The sequence below is a fragment of the Antechinus flavipes genome, chromosome 1 (genome assembly GCF_016432865.1).
Source record: "Antechinus flavipes isolate AdamAnt ecotype Samford, QLD, Australia chromosome 1, AdamAnt_v2, whole genome shotgun sequence".
Classification (NCBI taxonomy): domain Eukaryota; kingdom Metazoa; phylum Chordata; class Mammalia; order Dasyuromorphia; family Dasyuridae; genus Antechinus; species Antechinus flavipes.
Genome location: NC_067398.1, coordinates 54887008 through 54910490, shown reverse-complemented (window position 1 = coordinate 54910490; position 23483 = coordinate 54887008). Strand labels below are relative to the sequence as shown.

General features: G+C 47.5%; 2 protein-coding genes across 2 annotated transcripts in view; one reads left to right on the top strand and one right to left on the bottom strand.

The window, feature by feature from the left end:
• Positions 1-13371, top strand: part of LOC127552447 (netrin-4-like) — a 68250-nt gene extending 54879 nt beyond the window's left edge. Inside the window, 6 exon segments of the mRNA XM_051982964.1 lie at positions 414-627; positions 2691-2755; positions 2758-2832; positions 4731-4799; positions 5597-5767; positions 6932-13371. Of these exon segments, the coding sequence (XP_051838924.1) occupies positions 414-627; positions 2691-2755; positions 2758-2832; positions 4731-4799; positions 5597-5767; positions 6932-7068 (731 nt within the window). The 3' untranslated portion in view covers positions 7069-13371.
• CHCHD4 (coiled-coil-helix-coiled-coil-helix domain containing 4) lies at positions 12914-23480 on the bottom strand. The gene is made up of 3 exons (XM_051982978.1): positions 23268-23480; positions 15975-16073; positions 12914-14195 (listed from the first exon to the last, which is right to left on the bottom strand). Exons 1-3 carry the CDS (start codon positions 23287-23289, stop codon positions 13882-13884), a joined length of 435 nt encoding a protein of 144 aa, XP_051838938.1. The 5' UTR covers positions 23290-23480; the 3' UTR covers positions 12914-13881.
• Between the last annotated feature and the right edge of the window lie 3 nt (positions 23481-23483).

Sequence of the window (23483 nt, the reverse complement as noted above, 5' to 3'; positions counted from 1 at the left end):
AATAGAATGGAAGCTCCTTGAGGGCAGCTATTGTTTTTTCTTTTACTTTTACATTCTCAGCATTAAAACACTTAATAAATGTCCGTTCAATGATTAATTGGTCCTACTTTTCTTCACTGTAAAATGGAGGAACCTACCTCCCAGGGCCATTGTGAGGAAATCACTTTGTAAATGTTGTAGCACTGTGGAGACATGAATTATGATAATCTCACTCAAACTTTAAACCCCTCCTGGGGAATAGATGGGACCATTTTATAAATGAGGGAACCGACTTAGTTTAAGAAGTTTGCTAAAAGTCATCAGCTAATAAATAGCTGAGCCAGAATTAGAACTCTGGTTTTGTCAGGCTCAGGTCAAGGATTTGCATCAGGCTTTCTGCCTGTCTCTGATACCAATCCTATTTCCCCCCGCAGCTTGCTCGTGCCAGCCCTTGGGTTCATCCAATGAGACTTCCCACAAGGGTTTCCCTTGCCATCCCAAGACAGGGTACTGTCTCTGCAAGCCTGGAGTAGCCGGCCCGCACTGTGACCGATGCCTGGTGGGGTACTGGGGCTTTGGAGGAAATGGCTGTCGTCCTTGTAACTGCTCTGGGGCATGTGACCCCCACACCGGGACCTGCCTAAGTGGGTAAGTGAGCCTCCCCACGGGAGACCTATCAGGGAGATTCAGGAAGCAAGCTTGCAAAGAGAACTAAAAATGGCGTTCACTAGACACCGATGAATTTCTCAGATTACACAGCTAATGATGGGCTGAGATGGGATTCAAACCCAGGGCCACCATCTGGCCAAGGTCACATTCATACAAAAGGAAGGAAGGAAGTCGGCATTCATGACTCACCTGGCACAGAGCACACTTAAGTGTTAATTAAATTAAGTTAATTGAACTTAACTGTGTGCCAGGCAGGGTGCTAAGTACTTTACAAATATTATTTCAATTGATTTTTACAACCAACAACCCTGGTGGGCAGGTGCTAAATCATTATCCCCATTTTACAGATGAGGCAAACTGAGGCTGGGTCAGGTTAAATAACTTGCCCTGTACTGTATGGTTAGTAAATATCCAAGGCAGTATTTGAACTTAGGTTTTCCAGACTCCTAGCACTCTAAATACCATTTCACATAGCTAGGGTTTAAATTATTTATTATTAGTTTCAAACTGTTTCTCTGTCTAGCTCCTTCCCAACTCACTGAAAATTAGGCAAATAATACAAATCCCATTATACGTGTGAAGTCATAGTTGTCTGATGATATCATAGTGAGAGGAGAAAGCTTTGTGGGTTGAAGTAGTCAAGGGAGGCTTCCTGGAAGAGGTGGGCCTTGAATGCTAAAACCGATTTTGATAAGCAAATAGAAATTCAGTTCATTTTGACAAACGTTGATTAACTGTCCTCTCACTAATGATAATGGCAGTGATCAATTATCTGTCACAATTAAGAGTTTACAAAGCCCTGTGCTCTCAACAGCCAGCAGGAAAACTGGGCATGACTGCTGCCTTTAAGGAAACCCGAGTTCAAATTCTGGCTCAGACACTTACTAATTGAGAACACATGTTGTACATATGTGTATGGGTGTTGATACATATAATTAAAGACCTATGCATTGATGTATGTGTATGCACATAGGCACAAATATGGGTATATAATATACACACACACACATATATAATGTATATGCATGTACATATATTGGCAGCCAGGGTCTTCTTAGAAGACCCTAGTGCAGAGTGCTGGGCGATTTGCCTCAGTTTCCTCATCTGTAAAAGGACCTGGAGAAGGAAACCACAAACCTCTGCCAGGAAAATCCCAAATGGGCTCACAAAGAATTGGACACAAATGAACAACAACAACTACAAATTGTGGGTACAAATTTGAAGATGAAAGTCCCTGCCCATGAGGAGTTTGCCGATATCACTTTGCAAACCTCAGAATACTTTATAATTGCCTTTAATATCCCTCACATCTCAAAATCTTTGATGCTGCTATAATCCACAGCTAACTCCCCTTAACAACCTATTTAGACTTGTCATCTCATTTGGTTGGGAATAATAACAAGAGCTAGCATTCATACAGCACCTTAAACTTTGCAAAACAATTTTATAATATTATCTCATTTTATCTTCACAACAACCCTGGGAGGTAGGTACAATTATAATTTCCATTTTACAGATGAAAAAACTGAGGCAGACATCAGTTAAATGACTTGTCTAGAGTCACACACAACTAGTAAGGATCTGAGGCTAGATTTGTCTGATTGCAAGCCCAACACTCTAACCAATGAGCTCTCCAGCTACTTTAGAACTCTTAACTACTTCTGTTAATTTGTCCCATGTTTAATTCCTTCAAATTTTAAGAGTGGCCCTAACGTATGTCCAAATAGAGTGAACAACATGCTATATCTTGTAGCAAGGAAAGCATTATGAAATGGATTAAATCAAAGATTGCAAAACCGATGGGTCTCTTAGCTCTCACCCAGCTCCCCCATTTTTGTGAAGAAAAACAAGAATTTGTTGAGTGGACGTACAAATCCAAGAGTGCAGCCATTTTAAAAGCAAACAAATGAGGGGGAGGTCCTAGGACTGGCTCATGTCCAGAAGTCTCTTTTCAATGTGGGGACTTCTTCATGATCCCACTTAGTGCGGGGGGAAGAAAATCTTCATGGTTTAATGAGGGATTTCCTTTCTTCCCTTCACAGACGTGAAAAGGAGCCTTTCCTCCACATCCCTGTGGGGGGGCAGATCCCTGAGCTTGTCCAGGGACCGGCAATGACAGTGAGGAGCCAGAGCCATTGAGGTGGGATGGTCAGGAGCAAGGGTTTTCGGCCCTGAGACATCCAGGTAGGAGGCCGAATTCCCATTCATGATTCAATTCAGTTTCTCCAATGTTTATTAGATGCCCACTAAAAGCCCACGGGGATTATTAAGCACAGAGGAGAGAAAGTTCTCAATGACACAAGTCCCGTTCTCCAGGAGCTTACATTCTATTACAGTTGGGGAGGGTAAGGGTTACCACACACACAGGATAAATATGATATGAACTAGCAAGTCATTCGTGATGACGCATAAGGGAGACCTTGGAAAGAGAAATCGAGAAAAGGGCTTTTAAAAAAATATCCACACCTTTGGGTTCTATATCACCTTCATTTCCAAATGTATTCTTCCTTTTTCCCTGCCCAATCAGCCATCCTTTCTAACAAAGAATTTTTTTTGATTATTACTTTTTTATTTTTTTACATTTTTATTATAGCTTTTTATATATAAAACATATGCATGGATAATTTTTCAACATTGACCCTTACAAAAACTTCCGTTCCAACTTTTCCCCTCCTATCCTCCACCCCCTCCCCTAGATGGCAGGTAGTCTCATACATGTTAAATATGTTAAAGTATATTTACAACAAGGAATTTAAGAGAAAAAATGAGAACAGAAAGTTGTTCAGCTAGTGCAGCTGATGTCACCTGGATTTGACAATGTATGTACATTCTACACAGTGCAAGGATATGCTCACAAATGTTTAACAACTGGCTCTCCAGGGGAAAAGATGTATGCACAGGACATACTTTTAAGTTTTACATGCATTATTCATAGTTTTTCCACTACTTTCTTAAGTCTAGATAATCAACAAAATAAACTAAGTTCTGATTTGTAACATTTGACCATTTCTAAGTTTAAAGTACCCATACTGAAAATCTAACAATCAGCTCTCTGAGCCAGTATGAGCTCTGTTCTCATTTGAATCTCACATCAATCCTGAGAGGTAGGTGCCATTATGATCCCCATTTTACAACTGAGGAAACAGGTATCCTGGGTAGTGATCTGGGCATTGATTTGAATTCAGTTCTCGTAATCAGTTTTAGGTCCAGAACTCTTATCTACTGACCCACCTAGATTCTATAATGATCTTTCAGGTACCAAAGACAAGTCCCTAGATCTTCTTGGACTAGGCATTATATCCCCTACTCCATCCTGCCTCTCAAGATGAGGGTTTTCATTAGTTTCTAGCGCAGGATACAACTAGGATGTTTGAGATAGGAAAGGGGAAAGAGATTTTTAGGGCCATCTTACAAGAAGGGAAAGTGAGGAACAATTCAAGCTGTTTTATTTGTAGTCAAAACAGCCTACTATATTCTTCGATTATGGGAGGGATTATTATATGGGCAAGGCCTTTGTTATATGGGATTATTTGTTGTATAGGATTTCTGCCCAGAAAAGAAAAAGAAACTATGAGGGCAGGAATGGTTTTATTTTTGTCTCACTATCCCCAGCCAAGTCCCTATAGAATTAAATTGGTTATGTCCAAGGAATGATTTCTATAATGAAAATTTAATCTATGTTTAAAATTTATTTAAATTAATCTAAATTAAATTAAAATTTATTAAAGGATTTATTGCCCAATTTCTTTGTTCCCTTTATTGATTTAGAAGCAGAAGAAATTTTAACAACCTGATTTTAGGCAAGTCACTTGTATTTTGGAGGCCTCAGTTTCCTCCATTGTAAAATGAGCAGCTTGGAGCAGGTAACCTCTGAGTTTCTTTCCAGTTCTAAAACTATGGTCCCAATGGAAACAAAAAAAAAATCTGACTTTTCAAGAAATCCCTCTCTGCCTGTTAAATCTCCCTCTGGAAATCAGAGGTTTGTGGTGAGCTTGGGAAGAGTTTGGCTATTTCTGGTGTGAAGCTGACTCTCGATTCCATTTCTTTTCTTCCTGCTCTGGCCGCTTCCTTCGACTGGCTAGAGAAGTGTGTCTGCAAGGAGAAGGCTATTGGGAAGGTCAGGGATTTCTGCCAGATGAAGTATGCGTATGGTAAGTGGCTTCTGGAGAAGGGCTGGGATTGGAGGGCGTCAGAAGTGGGATGCAGTTACAGGTAGAGCTAGCAAGGCCCGGAATGGCCAGAACTTGGAGATCAGACAGAACTGCGCGTCGGTAAGATGGAGGGTTTGTGCCTGATGGTCTAAGACCCTACTCCAACCTATGACTCTGGGCTGGATGGGAAGTAGGGGAGGGAGAAGGGAATCTGATGAGACTGTATGTGAGAGCTGGATTTTGGACCTGGTCTAACAAGGGAAGAGTTATGAGACCCTGCCTGTGCAATCAATCAGTCAATTAATGAAGCACTTTGGAACTGTGCTCGGTAGCGGGATAGGAAGACAAAGAAATGAAACAGTTCCTGCCCTCATAAAGCTTAGCTTCTGATAGAGTAAATAACATAGAAGCACAAGCGTATCTACAGAACAAACACTAATACCCACAGTGGGGAGGAAGGGAGGGCCCCAGGAGTTGAGGGGCAGGGATCAGGGAAGGTGTCCTGTAGCAGAACACGAACCACTTGAGTTATATCTTGAAGGAAATGAGGAATTCTATGAGACAAAGGTGAGGGCATTCTGGGCATTTGCACTGGCCATAGAAGAGGGAGGGACGTGTTTGATTTCAAAGTTCCCTTTTAATACCAATACCGTGTGATTCTATGAGTTCAAGTTTCAGAAAATGTGTTTTACTTGAGTCTACTTTCTATCTTTTTGACTGGATTTACATAAGGTCCCAATTTTGAGCAGGTGTGTGTGTGTATGTGTGTATCTGTCTGTCTGTCTGTCTTTGGGCAGTGATAAAGGCTAAGATCCTTTCGGCGTATGACAAAGGCACCCATGCTGAAGTCTGGGTGAAGGTGAAGAAGGTCCTAAAGTCTGGTCAAATGAAAATTTCCCGGAGTCACCAGAGCATTTACCCAGAGTCCTGGACCCACAGGGGATGCACCTGCCCCATTCTGAACCCAGGTGAGCAGCGGGCAAGGTGGTTGCCATGGGCCTTGGGATGGGGGGGGGACTTTTGTGGATGGGTGAGAGACAGACAGAGACAACAAGAGGTGGGAGGAGACACTGTGCAAAGTAAACCTTAAAGCGTCGGTTACTATCACATTTGTGGGAAAAGTCAGTCACATTTTCCACCATTCCACATGGATATCCGCGTTTATTTTAGATTTAGATCTGGACGAGATCTTGGAGACCATTGAGTCCACCCCCTTTATTTCACAGAGAAAAAGGCTGAGGCCCAGGGAGGTTGTGACTAGTCCTGGGTTCCACAGGTTGGCTATAGGAGATAACAGTGAGAATTGAACCCAGACCTCTTACCTTTCTGAATCCACTATACCAACCTATTAGGGCGGGCATTCTTTTTGGAATTCAAGTTGGCAAAGCTCCGCTGAGGTCCCTTCCCACTCTAAATACTACAATTCTGTGACCTTGTACAAAAACCCAGTTTGGCTGGAAGAAATCCAACCAGTGAAATCAATGGATCAATCAACAATCATGTATTACGTGTCCACTATGAGCCAAGCCTAAAAGAAAAAGCAGAGACAGTCCTTACCCTCAAGGCATAAAGCTCTTCTTTAAAATCATACATTACGAGTTATTCAGGAGAGGAATTCTGAGGCGACAAACATTTATTAAGCGCCTACTCTATACCAGGTATTGTGCAAAGTGCTGAGGGTACAGAGACAAAAGATGGTCCCTTGTATCAAGGACGTCATCATCTCTCAACATGCAAACAAACACGGACAAGTTAGGGAAAAGATGCGTGGGAAGTAACTGACAGGAAAGGCAGTAGAATTCAGAAAGGTGGGGAAGAGCTTCCACTGATAGATGGATTTGGGTTGGGACTAGAAGGAAGCCAGGTGGGTCTGAAGTCAGAAGGGGAGGGGGAGCATTTCAGATGGAGACGGCCAGAGAAATGCCCAGAGCCAGCAGACAGAATGTCGGAGGCCAGGGTCACAGAACTGAAGGATGAGTGCGGGGAAGAAAGGTGGAAGAAGTCTGGAGAGGAAAGGGGCAGAGGGGATAAAGGGCTTTGAGTGCCCAACGGAGCAGCTCCTGGAGGCGATCGGGAGCCGTCAGAGTGGTTGGTAACCTTCCTTCCTGCCGCTGGTGGTTATGTTCCCCCAGGTACGGACTACTTGATCGCGGGGCAGGAGGACCCCAAGAACAGCAAACTCTTAGTCAACATGAACAGCCTGGTGAAGCCTTGGAAGGTGTACCTGGGAAAACAGGTAACAGGTATCCTCCGTACCGGCTGCAAGTAACGGAGGCAGGCGCCCCGAGCTTCACTTCTCTGCAACCAAGTCTAGTGTGTTCGCCACTCTGAAAACCCCAGACTCTCCGGGGCGTCGGTGTGGACTGCCCCTCCTCTTGTAAACTCAGGACAGGGTCCTTCCTTCCTGTAGAGCCCCGCTGCCCCACCGGAATCCCAAGCAAACGGTCTCACTCAAAGAAGGGGGTCAGTGCCGGCTCCTCTTGGAGGGGGATTCCCCTGGGACTTAAACGCTGCTGATTCGACGGAGGCGTCCCAAGGTAGAGGTCTCAGGAGACTCTGATTCCCACTCTCATTCACATGGCCTTAAGCAGATCATTCCAACCCGGACTCCTTTGGGCCCAAAGGGATGGCAATAACCCCGCTGGGCCAGCCCTTCTCCCAGGGTTGTAGGAATGAGATGGTGGATGTAAAAGCACTTTGTAGACTGGGAAGTTCATACAAATGTAACAGGCTGCTATTCTCCTAATCCCCACATCTAAAATTTAACCCGACACAGATTATCTGTTGGGTACTGTATTTTGTGATGGGGATCTCTTGCCCGCTCTTTTTCTAGTGCTACAAATGGAAAATATGAATTTATCATTGGATGCCATATTTTGTTATTTATTATGGCAAAGCAAAGTTGGAGGCACCATGGTTTGGTGGAAAGGGGGCTGGCTTTGGACCCAGAAGATGATGGAGTTTAAAGCCCTGGCTCTGCTACTTGCTACCTGAGCCTGGGTTTCCTCATCAATAAAGTGAGTCAGACCTGATGGGCCTCAGAGATCCATGGGAAATAGTGGAAATAGCACAGTGTAGAAAATTTGTCTTTGAACTCTTACTCTGCTTCTTAACCCTCGTGTTACTTTGGGCAAGTACTTCCTGGTCCTGGGATTTTTCATTAGCCAAAGGAGGGGTCTGAGAGGTTCTCTCTAGCTTTAGACCCGTGATCTTTGGAAGTAATTCCTCAAATAAAGAATCCCTGCTCTCAGACCAGGTTGTCAGTGACAACCTGGATTCAATGGTCAATTTGATGCAGATGGTTTCCAGATGATTTCATTCAGCTTTCACCTCTCTCTGTATTTCTAGTCTTGGATCTCCAGCTTCTTATTAAACATCCTAATTATTTTTTCTCTAAACTCTCCTCTCTTTCCAACTTTCCTATTACATTCCACCATCTTTTCTGTCCCTTAGGCTTGCAAACTCAGTTTCATCCTTGACGCTTCACTCTCTCCGACTCCTCCCTATCACACCTGGACTAATAAAAGCCAGCTTAGCCTCCCTGTCATAAATTCCCCTTCACTCTAGTTCATCCTCTGCTCAACTATCAAAGTGACCTCCCTAAAGTGCTCTCCCCCCTCCCCATTTAGCAAACTCTAGCTGTGGACAAGTCACTTAATCTTTATTTGCCTCAGTTTCCTCATCTGTAAAATGAGCTGCAGAAGGAAATGACAAAACACTCCAGTATCTCTGCCAAGAAAACCCCAAATGAGGTCACAATGAATCAGACATGGCTGAACAGAGTGCACACCTACATACCTCCCCCAACATGTACATAGTGCCTCCCTGTTACTTTCAAGATCAAATATAAGATCATCTTTTTGGTTTAAAAGCATTTTATGATCTGGCCCTTTCCTGCCTGTCCAGTCTTCTTAGACCTTATGTTCCTCCACATACAGTACTCCACGATCCAACGGCCTCTTTGCTGTTCCTTGTACGTGACACTCAGTTTCCTGATTCCCATCTTCCCGGGCTGTCCCCCAGGCCTGGAATTCTTAACTGAAATCTCAGCCCAAAGTGGCTTCTCCTGCCTCCATCTCTTATTGCTGGTCTCCAATTTGTCTGGTGTTCCCTTGTTTGCACGTTTTCTCTGATCCTGCTCGTTGGTACCTCGATGTCTGACTTCACTTGTTGGAAACGGCACCTTATAGAAGAAAGGCTCAGCCCTGGAAGGGCCTTCGAATGTCACACAACCCACCCCGCCCCGGTCCCAAAGTCCCTTCTCCGAGCCGGAGGAATCCCAGGTGGGTGATTCTGCCCAGTCCTTGGAGGCCAGGGACTTCCCTCGCAGTCCATTTTCACATGTGGTTAACCTTGAAGGTGACACTTGCTAGTTAGGTTGGACAAAGCGGCTGTTCCCCAACCTGATGCTGCCTTCTCCTGCTCTGTGCATTCAGGCAGGTGTCTCTCCATCCCCGGAACCCTCTTCCTTTAAGCCTCGGCTCCTCATCCCCCCCGCCCCATCGCCCCACTGTGGGCTGAGAGAGTCCTCTTCTGCCTCTGATTTTCTTGGGACGCTCTGGATTTCTTTGTTGTCCCTCTGTCCCTTACCTATTATAACACTCACTTGCACATATTTTCCTAGGAGAGCATGAGCTGCTTGAGGAGGGGGCCTACGTCCATTTTTAGCTTCATGTTTCAGCACTCAGCTTACTAAAGCTATCCTGAATTCCCAGGCCTCTTGTGGAGGGCCACGTGATAAGACATCACCACCAGATCAGCGTCGGATTAGTGGAGAAGGAACAGTGCGAGATCCTGGGGTTTGCCCTTCTCGTTTTAGCTCTGGCTCTGGGAATCTGGTTCCCAGGCAGGGGGTCTGGTTTGGGGCTGGGGGGGTGCGAAGCATGGTGTCCAAGGGTGCTCTGAGTTCCCACTTCTAGGTTGCACTGTTAATAAAATCCCAGAAATTCACCAGACCGGACCAGCCTTAACAAGTGGTAGTAGGTATGGATGCTGTCTGTGGGGAGAAGGCTTGACTGAGTCGTCAGGTCACCAGATCACTTTGGGAGAATCCGCTTACACACATGCTAGGGGAAGGCTGCCGTGGTCACCCACCCTCAGGGTTTCCTGTGGGTTCTTTCCATTCAGCATCTCTCGCACTCAGGTCCGGGGGACTCTTAAATGCATCCTCATCCCCTGATCCTGGTCACTGGTTGGTCTGTGTCTGGGACTTCCCACAAGGCTGTGGAGTGGGTGGCAAAGGCCTTGGGCCGAGGGACCTTAGTTCTGCTTTCAGCTCTTGCTGTGTGACCCTGGTTGAAGGGGAGCTTGTTTCCTTGTCTCAATGCACGTTCCTTTCCTGATGCTGAAATGCTTCAATCAGCGGTAAAGGCAAGAGAGGTTACTGGGACATGGGAAGTAGGGAGTGCCTTTTGGCCAAATATGGGAGGCTTCCCCAGCCTCAGGTTCCTCCCTTCCTCCCTGTTCTCCCTCCCCCAACACAGACATTGCATCCTAGACGGCCCCAGTCCTACTGGCTGGTTTGGGAAGATAGCCAGAGGCTCATCACCACTGGCCGTGATTGCACAAAAGGCTCTTCCGAACAGAAATTCAGTGGTAGGAAAACCCCACCAGGCCTGGCCCCCTTAACGCTCCCTGTATTGGGGTGTATTCTGGCCCAGGCCTTTGGCTTAATAAAGGGAGGCAACGTTGAAAGCCAGCTCTGGTTGCTAGCAGGCTTCCATGAACCCTTTTAATGGCTGACCCCTTCCAGCCAGCCCCATAGTCCTCCTTTGCAGAACCTGACCTAATCCTTATAGGCGAGCACCAAAAAAAAGAATCAGGAGATTTAGAGCTGCAGTGTGCAGGTCTGCCACCGAGCCCCTTTTACAGATGGAGAAACTGAGGTCCTGACAAGGGAAACAAGTGGCCCAACTGGGATTCAAATCCAAGTTCTCTTGATGCGAAATGCAGTCTTTCCCCAAGGACCAAGAATTATGGAAGGAGTGTCTCAGCGGAGCCTCATCTCACCGCTTCCTTGCATGGAGAGAAATGAGATATCTTGGTCAAGCTCACACGATGAATTAGTAATATATCAATCCCCGAATGCCAAGGCCAACCACATGTAAAATATACCATCTGCCATCGTACTTTGTCCATGGGCGGATTATCCCAAAACTTAAAAATGTTATTTAAATTGAATTAATAAAAGCCCAAGATCCAGGAGGGAATTTGGATCATGGGAATCTGCCTCTTCCATGTTCTAGGAATTTAAAACAAACAACTGAATAGGATCTTAGGGACATTTAAAGGATGAAGAAATTTAGAGCTGAAAAATCTTTAAGGCCTCCTTGACATTTCTGAGGGTCTTGAAGCCCAGAGTGGGGCCCATAGTGAGTCAATGACTAATTTAGGCTTAGAGTTCTGAAGTCCTTAGTACTGAGGCTTTTGCACTGTTGAGACAGCTGTCACTTAGGCCACTGTAATGAAGAGTCTGGTTTTGGGCTTCTTCTGTGGCTACCCCTGGCACTGGTGTGGTCGGTCAGGCTGTTCTACACGTGGGCAAGGACAGGGTTAATGAAGACTGCAAGTCCCTAGTCACTATCAGCAATCTGTCCTTTAGCTTTGTAACAAAGCATCTTGTAATGCAAAAGGACAGCCAGATGACCAAGCAGCCTTTGTGTCACGGACAGGTTCCACGCCATGCTGACAGTCCTTATTCCTATAATTCTTCCACCAGAAGCCAGACAAAGGTGCCCACAGGGGAAAAACTTTCCCAAAGCCTGGTTTGTGAAACTTTGGTGACACAAACTGGGCCTTGCAGGTCAGTGGTGAATAGAGAACCTTACTTTTTATCAGGACTGTGCTCACTGCCAAGTTTTCTCTTTCACTAGCTACCTGTTTACATTCAGTCCATTGACATTTCTTACAATCCTGACTCCAAATTCTCAAGATCTATGGTCAGTCCTGTCTGATGGAGATTGAGGGCACCTTAACAGCACTGGCCTGAATCATCACATCTCTGCAGAGGGACCACGGTCAAAGATAATATACCCCACCTATCCAGAACAAAACCCTGCATCCTGCCCATAGGAAATCCTTAAATCTTCACTAGCTACTGATTCTTTATATAGGGTGGTGTGAAACAGAGGGCCGAACCTGGAATTAGGAAGTACTGAGTTTGAATTCTGATGCAAACCCTTTCTCGCTCCTGGGGAAGCTGAATGAATAATCTCACTGAACCTCGGTCTCCTTGCCTGTAAAACAAGAATACTAAGATCTGTAGTATTTATCTCACAGAGCAGTGATGAAATGAGATAAATGTACATAAAGTGGTTTATAACCTCAAAGCAATATAGAAATGCCAGTTATTATTATTCTAATATGTTTAGCTAAACGGTTTCTTAGAATACATATTACCGACTGAAAGAAAAAAAAAATGAGAATAAATATTCTGAAAGCAAAAGCCTAAGACCCAGGGAAAAAGATAAATCAAACCTAGGGGAACAGGTAGAAGAATTCAGTATAACTCGGAGATCCAAAAGGAGGCCCTGAATCACAGCAAAGTACCAATTCCCATCCTGCTCAGCAATCTCTGATCATGAAGGCAGAGAGTGTGGGAAATGGGTGAGACCTTCTGCTAGCTGGGAAACCACTCACTCAGGAAGAACATGGAGCAGCTCGTGGCCTGATGGGCTGGGTGTGTGTACCACACCTTGTGACGTTTCCGACTTTAGAACAGAAGGCCTTACTCCTCCAGCTGCCTTTAAAACACAGTTCACTGACTTTACTCAGATACCTGCTGTGCTTCTTAAGCTTCCTTAAAAATATTTTCCATTCCCCTTGGAAGGGTATAGAGGAAAGATGCCCTAGGTTTGGGTGGGGAACCCCTGCCATCATTAGTTTTGGGCCATAGGGAAATCCCTTCACCTGCTGGAACATGTTTCCTTGTTTGTTTAAAAGAAAAAAAAAAAAGAGTCCCAATGAACTGCCACTTCCCTCACAGGGTCAAACGAGCTAATGGATGTCCAAGTGTTCCATAAATGATTAACTAACTGGTATGTTTTTGTAAGTGACCATCTTCTCTTAAATGGAAAACAAAGCTAACTGCAAAAACAAAGGCAGTGAATTCAAAAGCAGGTAAAAATATTTTTTTCTTTTAATATGCACTTGAAGTCATACTCTTTTCTCTAAGACTGTTACTCCAGGTAACAGCTCAGTCTCCACTTCCCAAGGGCATTCTGTATGAACTGGTAAAGATGGAACAGGCATTAACAAAGGGGTCCTCAACCGGGGTGTTCTCAACAGTAAAGGAACAGCGATAAACATGTTTTTGCATTTGTTTTGTAAGAGTCAGAGGTTGCCTGATGTACCCGCACATCTACACTTTCAAAAACATATGAAAACCAGAGCTCAATGTATAAATTAAAAACAAACAAAAAATCCCACCCAAGCCATTTCCCCCCAGACTCTATCAGCAGTATATATATGTGTGTGTGTGTATATATATAATATCTATCTATTCCCGATGTAAATGTATCACGAATCAGTACCTTTACACAACATAAATTTGAGATTCTGTCTTAAAAATCAATCATCTCTGAAAATGGTCCTTTCTCTTTGATATTATTGTTTTTTGCATAAGTCCTACGTGAACTATGAAACACACACAAAAGGGACCTCAATAGAACGAATGAATCCAGCACGCCTCCCCTCTTGGTCTGAACCTGAAGAACAGTGGTTTGGGGACTGCTGAGAAGCCTTTAATCTGTCATTTCAAATAAAGTGGTGAGACTCGGGGTGCTCTGGACAAGAATTCAAAAGCAGCGGCAGCTACGTCTGCTGAGAGGTTTACACGGTACACACGTACACCAACACAAACACACACACATGTACACCCCCACACAGAGCTCCCATCTTTTTCCAGTGTTTGTATCACAGGGTTGAGGCCCCTGCCCATCAAAATAAGTTATTTCATATGCAGTGCACAAAACATGAAAAGGTAAGAGACTTTCTGTGAAGACCCCCGAGAGACACTTTGCATAAGGTCCGTGTCTCTCCGAGAGGGGCAAAGGCAGGAGACGGGCGCCTCCATCCGGCTTCATTAGCTGGACCCCTCCTCTTTGGTCAGAGCTTCCTCGGCCGCCGCGGTCGCTGCCGTGGCCGCTGCCGTGGCCTCCTCCACGCCCTCGCTCGCTTTCTCTTCTTCATCCTCCTCCTGGGGATAGAGGTCTGGGTACTTCTGCATGCATTCTTGCATGGCCCGGAACTGGTCCACACAGTCTGAACCCTTGACTTCCTCTGTGCTGTAATGGAAACAGGAGAAGGCCGACTTGAACTGTTCTCCACAGGGACCACTGGCCATTCCCCCAAGACACGGGCAGTTCCAATTAATGTCTCCGTTGGGCAGTATCAAACCTGCAGGGAGGAGGGAACAGAGCTTTAGGACGTCAGGGGCGTTCACTGTCTTCGGGGGGGAAACAGCCCCGTCCCGTGGGGCTGGCGGCCTGGCCGGGAGGGCTTAGGGCAGCCAGGGGTCAAACCCCAGTGCTTCCTGGGTCAGGGCCCAAGGCAGAGCCTGCAAAAGATGTCGGCGGCCTCTCTCATTTCAGAGCTAAGAGGTGAGGGGACAGGCGGTCTCAGAGGCAGAACTAGAACGCAGACCTTGGGTTTCACTCCTAGTCTCTCTCCTCCAGACCAGCTGCTCTGCACCCACCTATTCCCCCCAGGTCCCCCCAGGGAAAACATGGACAGGGTGGAAGTGGGGGCCTGGGCACAAATCCCGGCTCTGCTGGGCGTCTCTGGGCAGGCCACTCCCTACTCTGGGCCTCTGGCTCCGCATCTGTAAAATGAGACAGCTTGAGCCTGTCCTGAGCCTCTTCTTGCTACAAGTCTGATTTAATCACCAAGTCCCAGATCTCTTTCTAAGACAAGGGGCCAATAAGGGGCAGGGGGAAGTGAAAGGTTTCTTTGGCAGCTCCAAGAACCTCACATCTTGCTCAAGGAGAGCCATCATCATGAACCACAAAGACCAACCGGCTTGGAGGCCTCCGGGCCCACCTGTGGGGAGGATGCGGGGCCCTGGGCAAAGGGCCCTCCCTGTCCCCAGACTCCCCACTGTCTCTCCCACCCGGGGGGCATGTGGTCAGTGATGTGCTGCCTTCGCCAGAGGCTCCAGTGGGAGCCTCCCTGTGTTCCGGGTGCCCTCCCTGCCCAGCGACACCCGAGAGCCTGTGCCCACCCCACTGACCTCCAGCCACCGAAGGGCAACACGCTGTTCACCTCTTGGCAGAGAGGTCTAGAGTCGCGGGTCCCGGGGACCACCAGGGCACCAGACAATTCAACAATAAGGAAAGACGCCCCCTCCCCTCCCCCAACTTATCTGCACAATCAGCAGCAAAACACTGCTTTCTGCAGACATGCCGGCTCAGTCTCTTCTGCCGGAGACCTGGGGCTCCCAGCTCTGGAGCAACCACCTATTCGGCCTTCTCCGGCTTCTGTACAACCGGGCTGGGAGGGAGGCTGGCTCCGAATCCCCCACCTGCACCCACTTCCTTTGGGGACCAATCCAGGCCAAGGCTGCCCCCTGGAGGCCCTCTCCAGACCCTCCCTCCCAGGGCCCAGACTTGGAAGCCCAGCACGGGGCAGCTGGCCCAGGAGACGCCTGCCCGGCCTGTGCAGGACCGAGCCCGTTTCCCCACCCGCCAAGGCTTCCGGTGACTCTCAGCCACAGGCCGGGCCCTCGGCGGTCACGGCCTCGGGATGGCCTCAGCGTCCCTAAGACTGTGCAGACCGTCTCGGGATCCCCCTTAGAGACCCTCACCCCAATGCCGCAGGGCTCTCGTCACCCCGTGACTGGGAGCTACCAGCTGAGCGCATAGAACACTGAAAGGAGGAGGGCCTGGGGGGGCCCTCTAGATGAGCCTTCGGGCGTCAGTCACCGCCAGCAGCTGCTCCTCCAGCACTTTGTCGGGGATACTTTCCCAGAGCCCGCAGGGAAAAAGCAGGTGAAACAGGATTCGGGACCAGCAGCTGCCCGACCCCCGAAGATGCCCCAGAAAACAAAGCCCGGCAGCCCCGGGGAGAGGTTTCTGAGCCCGGAGAAGGGCGAGCCTCCCAAAGCGCCTCACAGGCTCCTTCTTACAGCAAACGCTGCTGGGGGAGGGGGAGAAGGGAGAGGAATTAGGTGCTACTGACCGTGGTCTTCATAGGGGTCGTTGGGGTCATCGGCTACCAGCTCAGCGTTGCTGGGCGTCTCATGGTCTTCTTTGGTCACAAATATAATCCGGTCCTTTCCTGACATGTGGAAGAGCAGAAAAAGCTGCAGCTAAGTATTCCCTTTAACAACACAGAGACATTAAGGGCACGAAAGAGATGAAGGTAAAGCAATTCATTGCGTTACAGAGCCCAGAGCAACATGTAGACAGTCATTTGGTTAACGTATGGACAAACAGTACTGGGAAGTACTCCTGGACCGAGAGAGGGAGACCCCATTCTTCTTATCCTAGTTTTGCCACTAAACAGCTGGGTGACACCTTGGATAAGCTCCTCAAAAACTTGGGGCTTGTTTCTTTATTACAATCACTTTTTTTTTTTAAATTTCAAAGCAATTTGCAAAATATTTAAAAGGGATAAGCTGTTATATAGAAAGGAGGGGAATGGTTTCTTTTCTCTCTCTTTTATATGTTGTTTTTTACATCACTTTAATTTACTAGTATATTCCTACTTCATCCACTGAGCCATTCCTTCAAAAAACCAGGTCAGTATAGCACCCCCCGGGGTCCCAAACTCAGACTCACCCACCTCAGGGGGAAAAAAAAAAGACTAGACTAATCTTTTTTAGTTCCATGGTACTGATCTTAAGAGTACTCTTGCTGGGTGGCTACTCTTGTGGAGGGGAGGGGAAACCTCAAGGGAGAGAAGCACCCCACCCAGAGTCCTCAGCACCTGCCTATGCCATGGATGACGAGATAAAGACCAATGACAAAGTTGTGGCCCGAATGAGAAGTCACCAATGATGTGGTGCCCACAGAATAATCCATCAGGCCACACTTATTAAGCACTCCCCACGTTCCAGGCACTGTGCTAAGCCCAGCCAGCCTCAGGAGCCTCATCCAGAAGAGGAGGGACCTCAAAAAACCCCAAGGACTTGAACAGTCTAGAATCCAGGGGCCCCTTTGTATACCAGGATTCTGCCACGTACAAGGGACAAGTGAGTTTCTTTGAATGGCACCTCACAAGTCATATGATTAAGGGTCATTTTTTCCCTAAAAAATAACCAAGTCAAAATAAAAATCACCTTAGAGCCCGGAACATTTATGTGACAGCAGTTGGTACTCTGGTACCTGCTTTTGAGCGTTTAAGGCAATCTCTATCCTAATGAACTTAATTGTAGAGTTTGTAGCTATTGACAGAATTATGAAATCTGAGAGTTGAAAAGGACCCAAGAGAACATTACCTCACACCGTTTCATTTATAACATATAATCTATTTAAATAGCACCTACTATGCACCAGGCATTGTGATAAGTATTTTACAAATATTACCTCATTTTGATCCTCTCAGCACCTTGGGCAGAAGGGGTAGGTGCTATTACTATCCCCATTTTACAGATGAGGAAACCAAAGCAGACAGAGGTGAAGGGATTGCCCATGACTATACTACTAGTATAAGGGCCGGAGGCTTCAGGTCTTTTCGCAAGTCTTTCTGACTCCAGATGCAGCATTCCATCCAATTTATTAACCTCCCATCTAACTTCTGACCATTAACAGCCAGTCTACAATACCCTGCCATGGTGGTACAGCCTCCTCAGTGCACTGGAAAGAGCAAAGCCCTGGGGTCGGAGGAGGACCCGTGGGAACATCCCGGCCCCAAGGGTCTCCTCTTGTGTCAGAAAGGACTTGGAGGTCGGAGCTCCACGATGCTGGGGGCTGCTCTGAGCTCTCCATCCACATGCCCGGCCAGGATAGGAATCCACGGGGGCGGACAGACCGCGGGAGCCGGGAACCCTCTGTCCAACAAACCTCCCATCCCTTTGCCATGTGCCATCCTCCTGCCTGTAAGTCTTTTCCTGACCTTTTTCTGAAGCCCTTCCCCCCCCCAAAGGCTTCTAGATTTGGCACTTTTCAGGCTGAATCTTCCAGCTTCCAAAGGATTTACGAATTCAGGCTCTTGAGTCTGCCTGAACAGGAAGCCTCCCTTCTTCTCCCCAGAGTTGCTCTGGTCCCTAGGTGGTCCCTGGGCCTGCCTGAGCTGCCCTGAATCGGAGACTCGGGTGTCCTAGCTCCCTCCACTGCCTGAGACTCTGTGTTCACGCATCCTTCCTGTCCTTCCCACGAAGAAGCTCAGAACCACGTGAGATGAGAGCCTGCCTCTGGCATGAGGCCTTCCAAGGCAACCTTCCCTTGTCACTCCTGCCTCCTATGCCAGTGGGTACCTCCAGTTATGACATTCTCTTATAGACTCTAAACTCACCAAAACAAAGTGCTTTCTGCTTTTTAGCACCCACTGCATCCTGATCCTGACTGAAGCTCCTGATCCTACTTACTAATTCTCTGATAATAGGCAAGACAGACCCTCTGAACCTTAACTGCTTCTTTGTCTCTTAACATGGGCACAATATAATCGATCGCCTCCAACTTAACAAACCTGGCAGAGGACTTGAGCAATACAGCAATCGTCACTGGCAAAACTTCCTTTCCTAAGCCTGGGGAGTTGCCATTGGATACTGTTGCTGACTGAGCCAGAATCCCCTCTAGGTCTTTTCACCCACCTCTTGTTCTTCTCCAAGCTAAACTAAGCAAGTCTAATGCCTTCCACAACCCTCAGGATACTTGACAACAGTGCTGATGTCATCTCTTCAGTTCCTTCAACTCTTCCTCGGGGGTATCTTCATATTCATTGTTCCTTTTAAAAATGGGGCCCCTAGAAATACTCTGGATGGGAAGGGGGATGGAGGAGGGGAAAAGCATTAGGGAGAGCCTTCAAATATTATCTTCTTAGATCATCACAACTACTTTAGCAAGGAAACCGAGGAAAGCAGAAATGAAATGACTTGCTTGGAGTGATCCAAGTACTAAGTGTCTGAAGCCACATTTGAACTCAGGTCCTTCCTTGCCCAGGGCCTCATTGGGCAGAGGGCAGCAGGATCTGTCTCTTAACTTGGACTTGAGCCTTTATTAGTGCAGCTTGAGAACGTGCCAGCTCTTTTAGTCCCTTTTAAATTCCTCCTGAGCTTTTGCACCAACTGTCTTGATCCAACAGGCAATGGCTGGATTAATTTGATTTTAGCCAGTCAGAGCTGAAACATGTCTGTAACGTTCTTTTGTATGTTTGTCCCACACAGCAAATTCACAATGACACAGAGAAATCATGGAGTCTCCTCACCCCACCTCATTTTTGAAGGTAGGGAAACTGCAGTTCAGAGAGAAGAAAAGACCAATTTTAGGGTGAGAACTAGAGTCTCTCTCCTTGGGAGTCCAAAGCCCAGGGTTAAAATGGAGGCTCTGAAAGGGAGCTCAAAGATCAAACCCAATGTTCTACCCAGTGCCCAGGGATCTCTGCCAGAGAGGGACAAGGGGGTCTCCACTTGGAAGTCGCCAGTGAGAGGCACCCTTGAACAGGACTCCTTATTCCTTTCCTAGGCAGCTTTAAGGGTTCAGGTGTGCCTTCCCATTGTTTGCCCTCTGAAGCCAGCTCAGTAGGTCTACCCTTTTCTTCTGAAGATGTGTGAGGATAGCTAGAGAGACCCAATCACTTGTCATTCCGAAGAGCATGGGGCATGTGCCCAAAGGCCTGATAGGTGTCCACCCCGGACAGTATGAGAGAAGGCAGGGACAGCTTGACCACAGCCTGTCACTGGCCTCAGACATTTCCTAGCTGTGTTATCCTGGGCAAGTTCCTTAACCCTGTCAGCCTCAGTTTCCTCATCTGTACAATCGGCTGGAGGACATGGCACACCATGCCAGGATCTTTGCCAAAAAAACCACACGGAGGGCCACAAAGAGTCAAACACCTGAAAAATGACTGAGCAACAGTTGGTGTGTGCTAGGTGGTACAGTGGATAGAGTGCCAGGCCCAGAGTCAGGAAGGCTGGAGTTCAAATCTAGCCTCAGACATTTGCTAGCTTAGGCAAGTCACTTCACCCTGTCTGCTTCAGTTTCCTCCTCTGTAAAATGAACTGGAGAAGGAAATGGCAAACTGCTCCAGTATCTCTGCCAAGAAAACCCCAAATGGAGTGAGGAAGAGGACATAACTAAGCAACAATAGAATGGTAATGATGAGCAAAGGTGAATTGGCTTACTAGGTGAAAGATTCAGAGAGCAGGAAGCCTGCCGCCCTTTCCCAGTGTAGCTCACAGAGCCAGCTCAAAAGCCCCTCTCCTCTTTTCCGTCAGCTCAAAGTGATTCTTCCTTCTGCAGACCTCACCGCCTGAAGTATGTTAAACTGCATTTTATATGAGTCTCTTCCTTTCAGTGGCTGAGTATCTGTTGTTTCCTACCCCCAGGGACCAAAGTGAGAAAATGCAGACAAAAGCAGCTTGTAACTGGAAAGAACCAGGTCTATGTGGAAAGAACCACATCCACAGGTAGGCTGGTGGGGAAGGCCAGAAATATGTTGCCCTCCAGGAGTCTGAATTCCTGTCTGTCTGTCTGTCTCTTTCTCAACGGCTTGGATAGATACTATCTATCCAGAAGGATTTGGTGATGATTAAAGGAATAGGATACAGAGAAAAAGAAGCTCAATGATCCAGGCCAGCAAGGCTACAAATGAAGGAACTGGGGCTCACTGTGAAAGTTTTCTAGTTACAGAATCTGGCAAATGAGGTTTGGTGTAATAAAAATGGAAAGAGCTAGGGAAAATTCAAGCAGGTCAGGCTTCAAGTGATGGGAAGAAGGCAATGCATGCCTCCTAACAGAGAGCCAAAGTTTCACCAGGCGGAAATGTTAGATGGTGCAGGGAGATCAATGAATGAGTGGTTAATGATTTTTATAAGTGGATGGGTTTTATGTAGATTGGTCATTAGTTTTTGTAGATGAAATACAACAATGGTTTTTCATGCCATAGGTAATGATTAGAATCCATGCTAAAAGTGCTATGGAAATGATGATAGTTTTTTTATTGTCTTTGTTATTAATTTTTGGATTTGTTGCTTTTGCTTCTAAGCCTTCTCCTGTGTATGGGGGTTTAAATCTTGTGATTAGTGGGGGTACCAGTTGTAGAAAGATTGCACCTGACACTCAACTGGAAAGGAAGAATTACTCTTTTGAGTCTGAATATGGGATTTCCCAAGTGCAGGGAGATCTTGGTGAAGAAAACTCTTAATGAGTTATCTGCCACAGTTCTACAGTTTTTGGTTTTAGTCCGGTTATGTGACTTGCTAGGGTCTCTGAGTGAAAATGTGTGTGGCAGGGGTGGGGGCAGAATGTCCCTTAGCATGCTTGCCCACACTTGAAATAACTAAAGCATTCTGCCAACCAGAAAGAGCCACACAGATGGGGGCTATTATGAACACAGCAGAACATCCATTGAGCAAAAGGCACTGGGGTGGCCAGTCACCCATCCTCCTGCTCCCATCTCAGCACCTCGCGATCTGTCCATAGGATGAAAGACTGCCTGACCTGTAAGGCCCTCCACAATCTGGCTTTGAACTATCTTTCCTATTGTTCCTTTTCATATACTTTAGGATCCCCTCAAACTAGACCACCAGATGTTCCTTGGTCTTTCCCTTTCTCCCTGCATCCCCCACTCCCATTCTCCTTTTTCAAGACCAATTCAGATGCTACTTCTCCCATGAAACTTTCCCTGATTTCCACATTGCCATTTTTTTGAATCTGTAAGCCTGACACAATGACAAAACCTAAGGAGAATAATGCAAAATGCAGGTATGAAATGATGTTTGACAAAACTGGAGTCCCAAAGATTGGGCCAATTAAGTGAAGCTGATTCAGCAGGCTTGCGTGTTAGCTGAAAGATACTCGTTTCTCCACCCAGGTCTAAGTGTACTCTGAGAATCTTAGCTTGGAAAGGACTTCAACAGGCTATGTAGTCCAACCCCTACCCAATACCATCCTGCCTTCCGTTGAGCTCCCATGATTTTGCAGTACCTATCTCATTTGACCTTCGGGGGGCTGTCACAACTTTAGAATGAGACTATTTCCTCCCCAACCCCCAATGCCCAGTACTTAGCACAGGTTTTTCGGGATGGTGGGCACCCATGCGTTCAAGAACCAAGCGCATGAATTCATTGGACACATTCATTCATTCAACGAGCAGCATTTAACAAAGTGCATCGCGTTGCTGAGTGCTCCTTTATTCAACAAGCATCTGAATGAATCTGTTGGATGCTAGATGTCCGCACTTGCCAAATGAATCAATGATGAAACTGAATTTGGAATAATTTCTATGAATTTATTATGGAATAAGTTAATAATATGGAATAATTTAATATAGTTATGGAATAAGAAAATGAACTAAGAGTTTAAGAATCTGTTACAGTACTGAGGTAAGGAGAGCTCACAAAGTTCAAGAAATTCAGAATAACCAAAGAAGATCTGGGGAAAGGGACAGTTAAAAGCAAGGTCTCCATCAACGCGCTGGGTCAGGACCTATCAGGCATCCTGGCAGGAGAAACTGGGACTCCCGACAGGTTAGTCTGAGTCAGAGACCCTGAGAGAGGAATCAAAAACCTGTGAGACCGAGCAGGCTGAGGAGCCCGGGCATTGAAGGCCCTTCCTCAAAGACTCAGGATTACGTAACGATGTCTCCATGTTGACCTTGGGAATTCTTCCAAGGGTTTCTGGGTTTGGGAAGGTTACTCGTTGGGGCCACTGAGACACTGGAGCCCGATGTGGGAGGGGGGCGGAGTTTGGGATGAAATCTGTTCTTTTACACCAGGAAGTGTCTTTGGGAAGGACCCTTTGGTGCTACCTCACTTTACAAACTCTGGAGAGGAAATGACTTGTGCAAGGTCCCCCAGCAAGTTAAAGGCAAGGTCTGGGCTGGAAAGCCCGGCGGCCTCCGGCTCAGGGCTCCAGGAGGCCACCCCGAAGTTGGCGGAGGGGGTGGCGGTGGCGGAAAGCGCTCGGGTGACTTCCTATTCTCCCTAGCGGATCGCACGTGCCCAGGAGTGGAAGCCCCGCGCCCAAATCCTTCACTGGCAAAGGGGCAGGTGGGGAAGGGGGCTTCGCTCCGGGAGCGCTGCCCACGTGAGCAGGGGGATCAGTCCCTACCCTGGGGCTGACAAACGGGAGCCCGCAGTCCTCCCGCCCTGACTCGGGGCCGTGCCGCGCCGCGCTCCAACAGCCCAGGGCCCAACGTTCGATCGGCCGCGCGCCTAAGCCCACGCTTGTGCCTGCGCCCGTCGCGGAGGGGGAAGCGCGTGTCCCCTCCGGGCCCTCGTCCGCCCCGTCTCCATAGCAGCCCCTCGGCCTGGCCTCGCGCCCGCGCCTTCCCAGCCTCCCCGCCTTCCCACGGCCTGGCCGCTCGCACCTTCCTGCCGGCAGTAGGACATGGCTGAGGACCGGCGGCTCCCGTGGCTCCGGCTCCGACCCGCTCTCCACGCTTGTCGCTGCGGCCTCGCGGTGGCCACCAGGCGCCGTGATCTCGCTTCGGGCTCCGCCCCCCTTCCCAGGGCCTGCCCTGCGGCGCACCAGTCTGGCCGCTCCCTCCGTCCCGCCGGCTCGCCAGGCGCCCAGCGGCCTACGC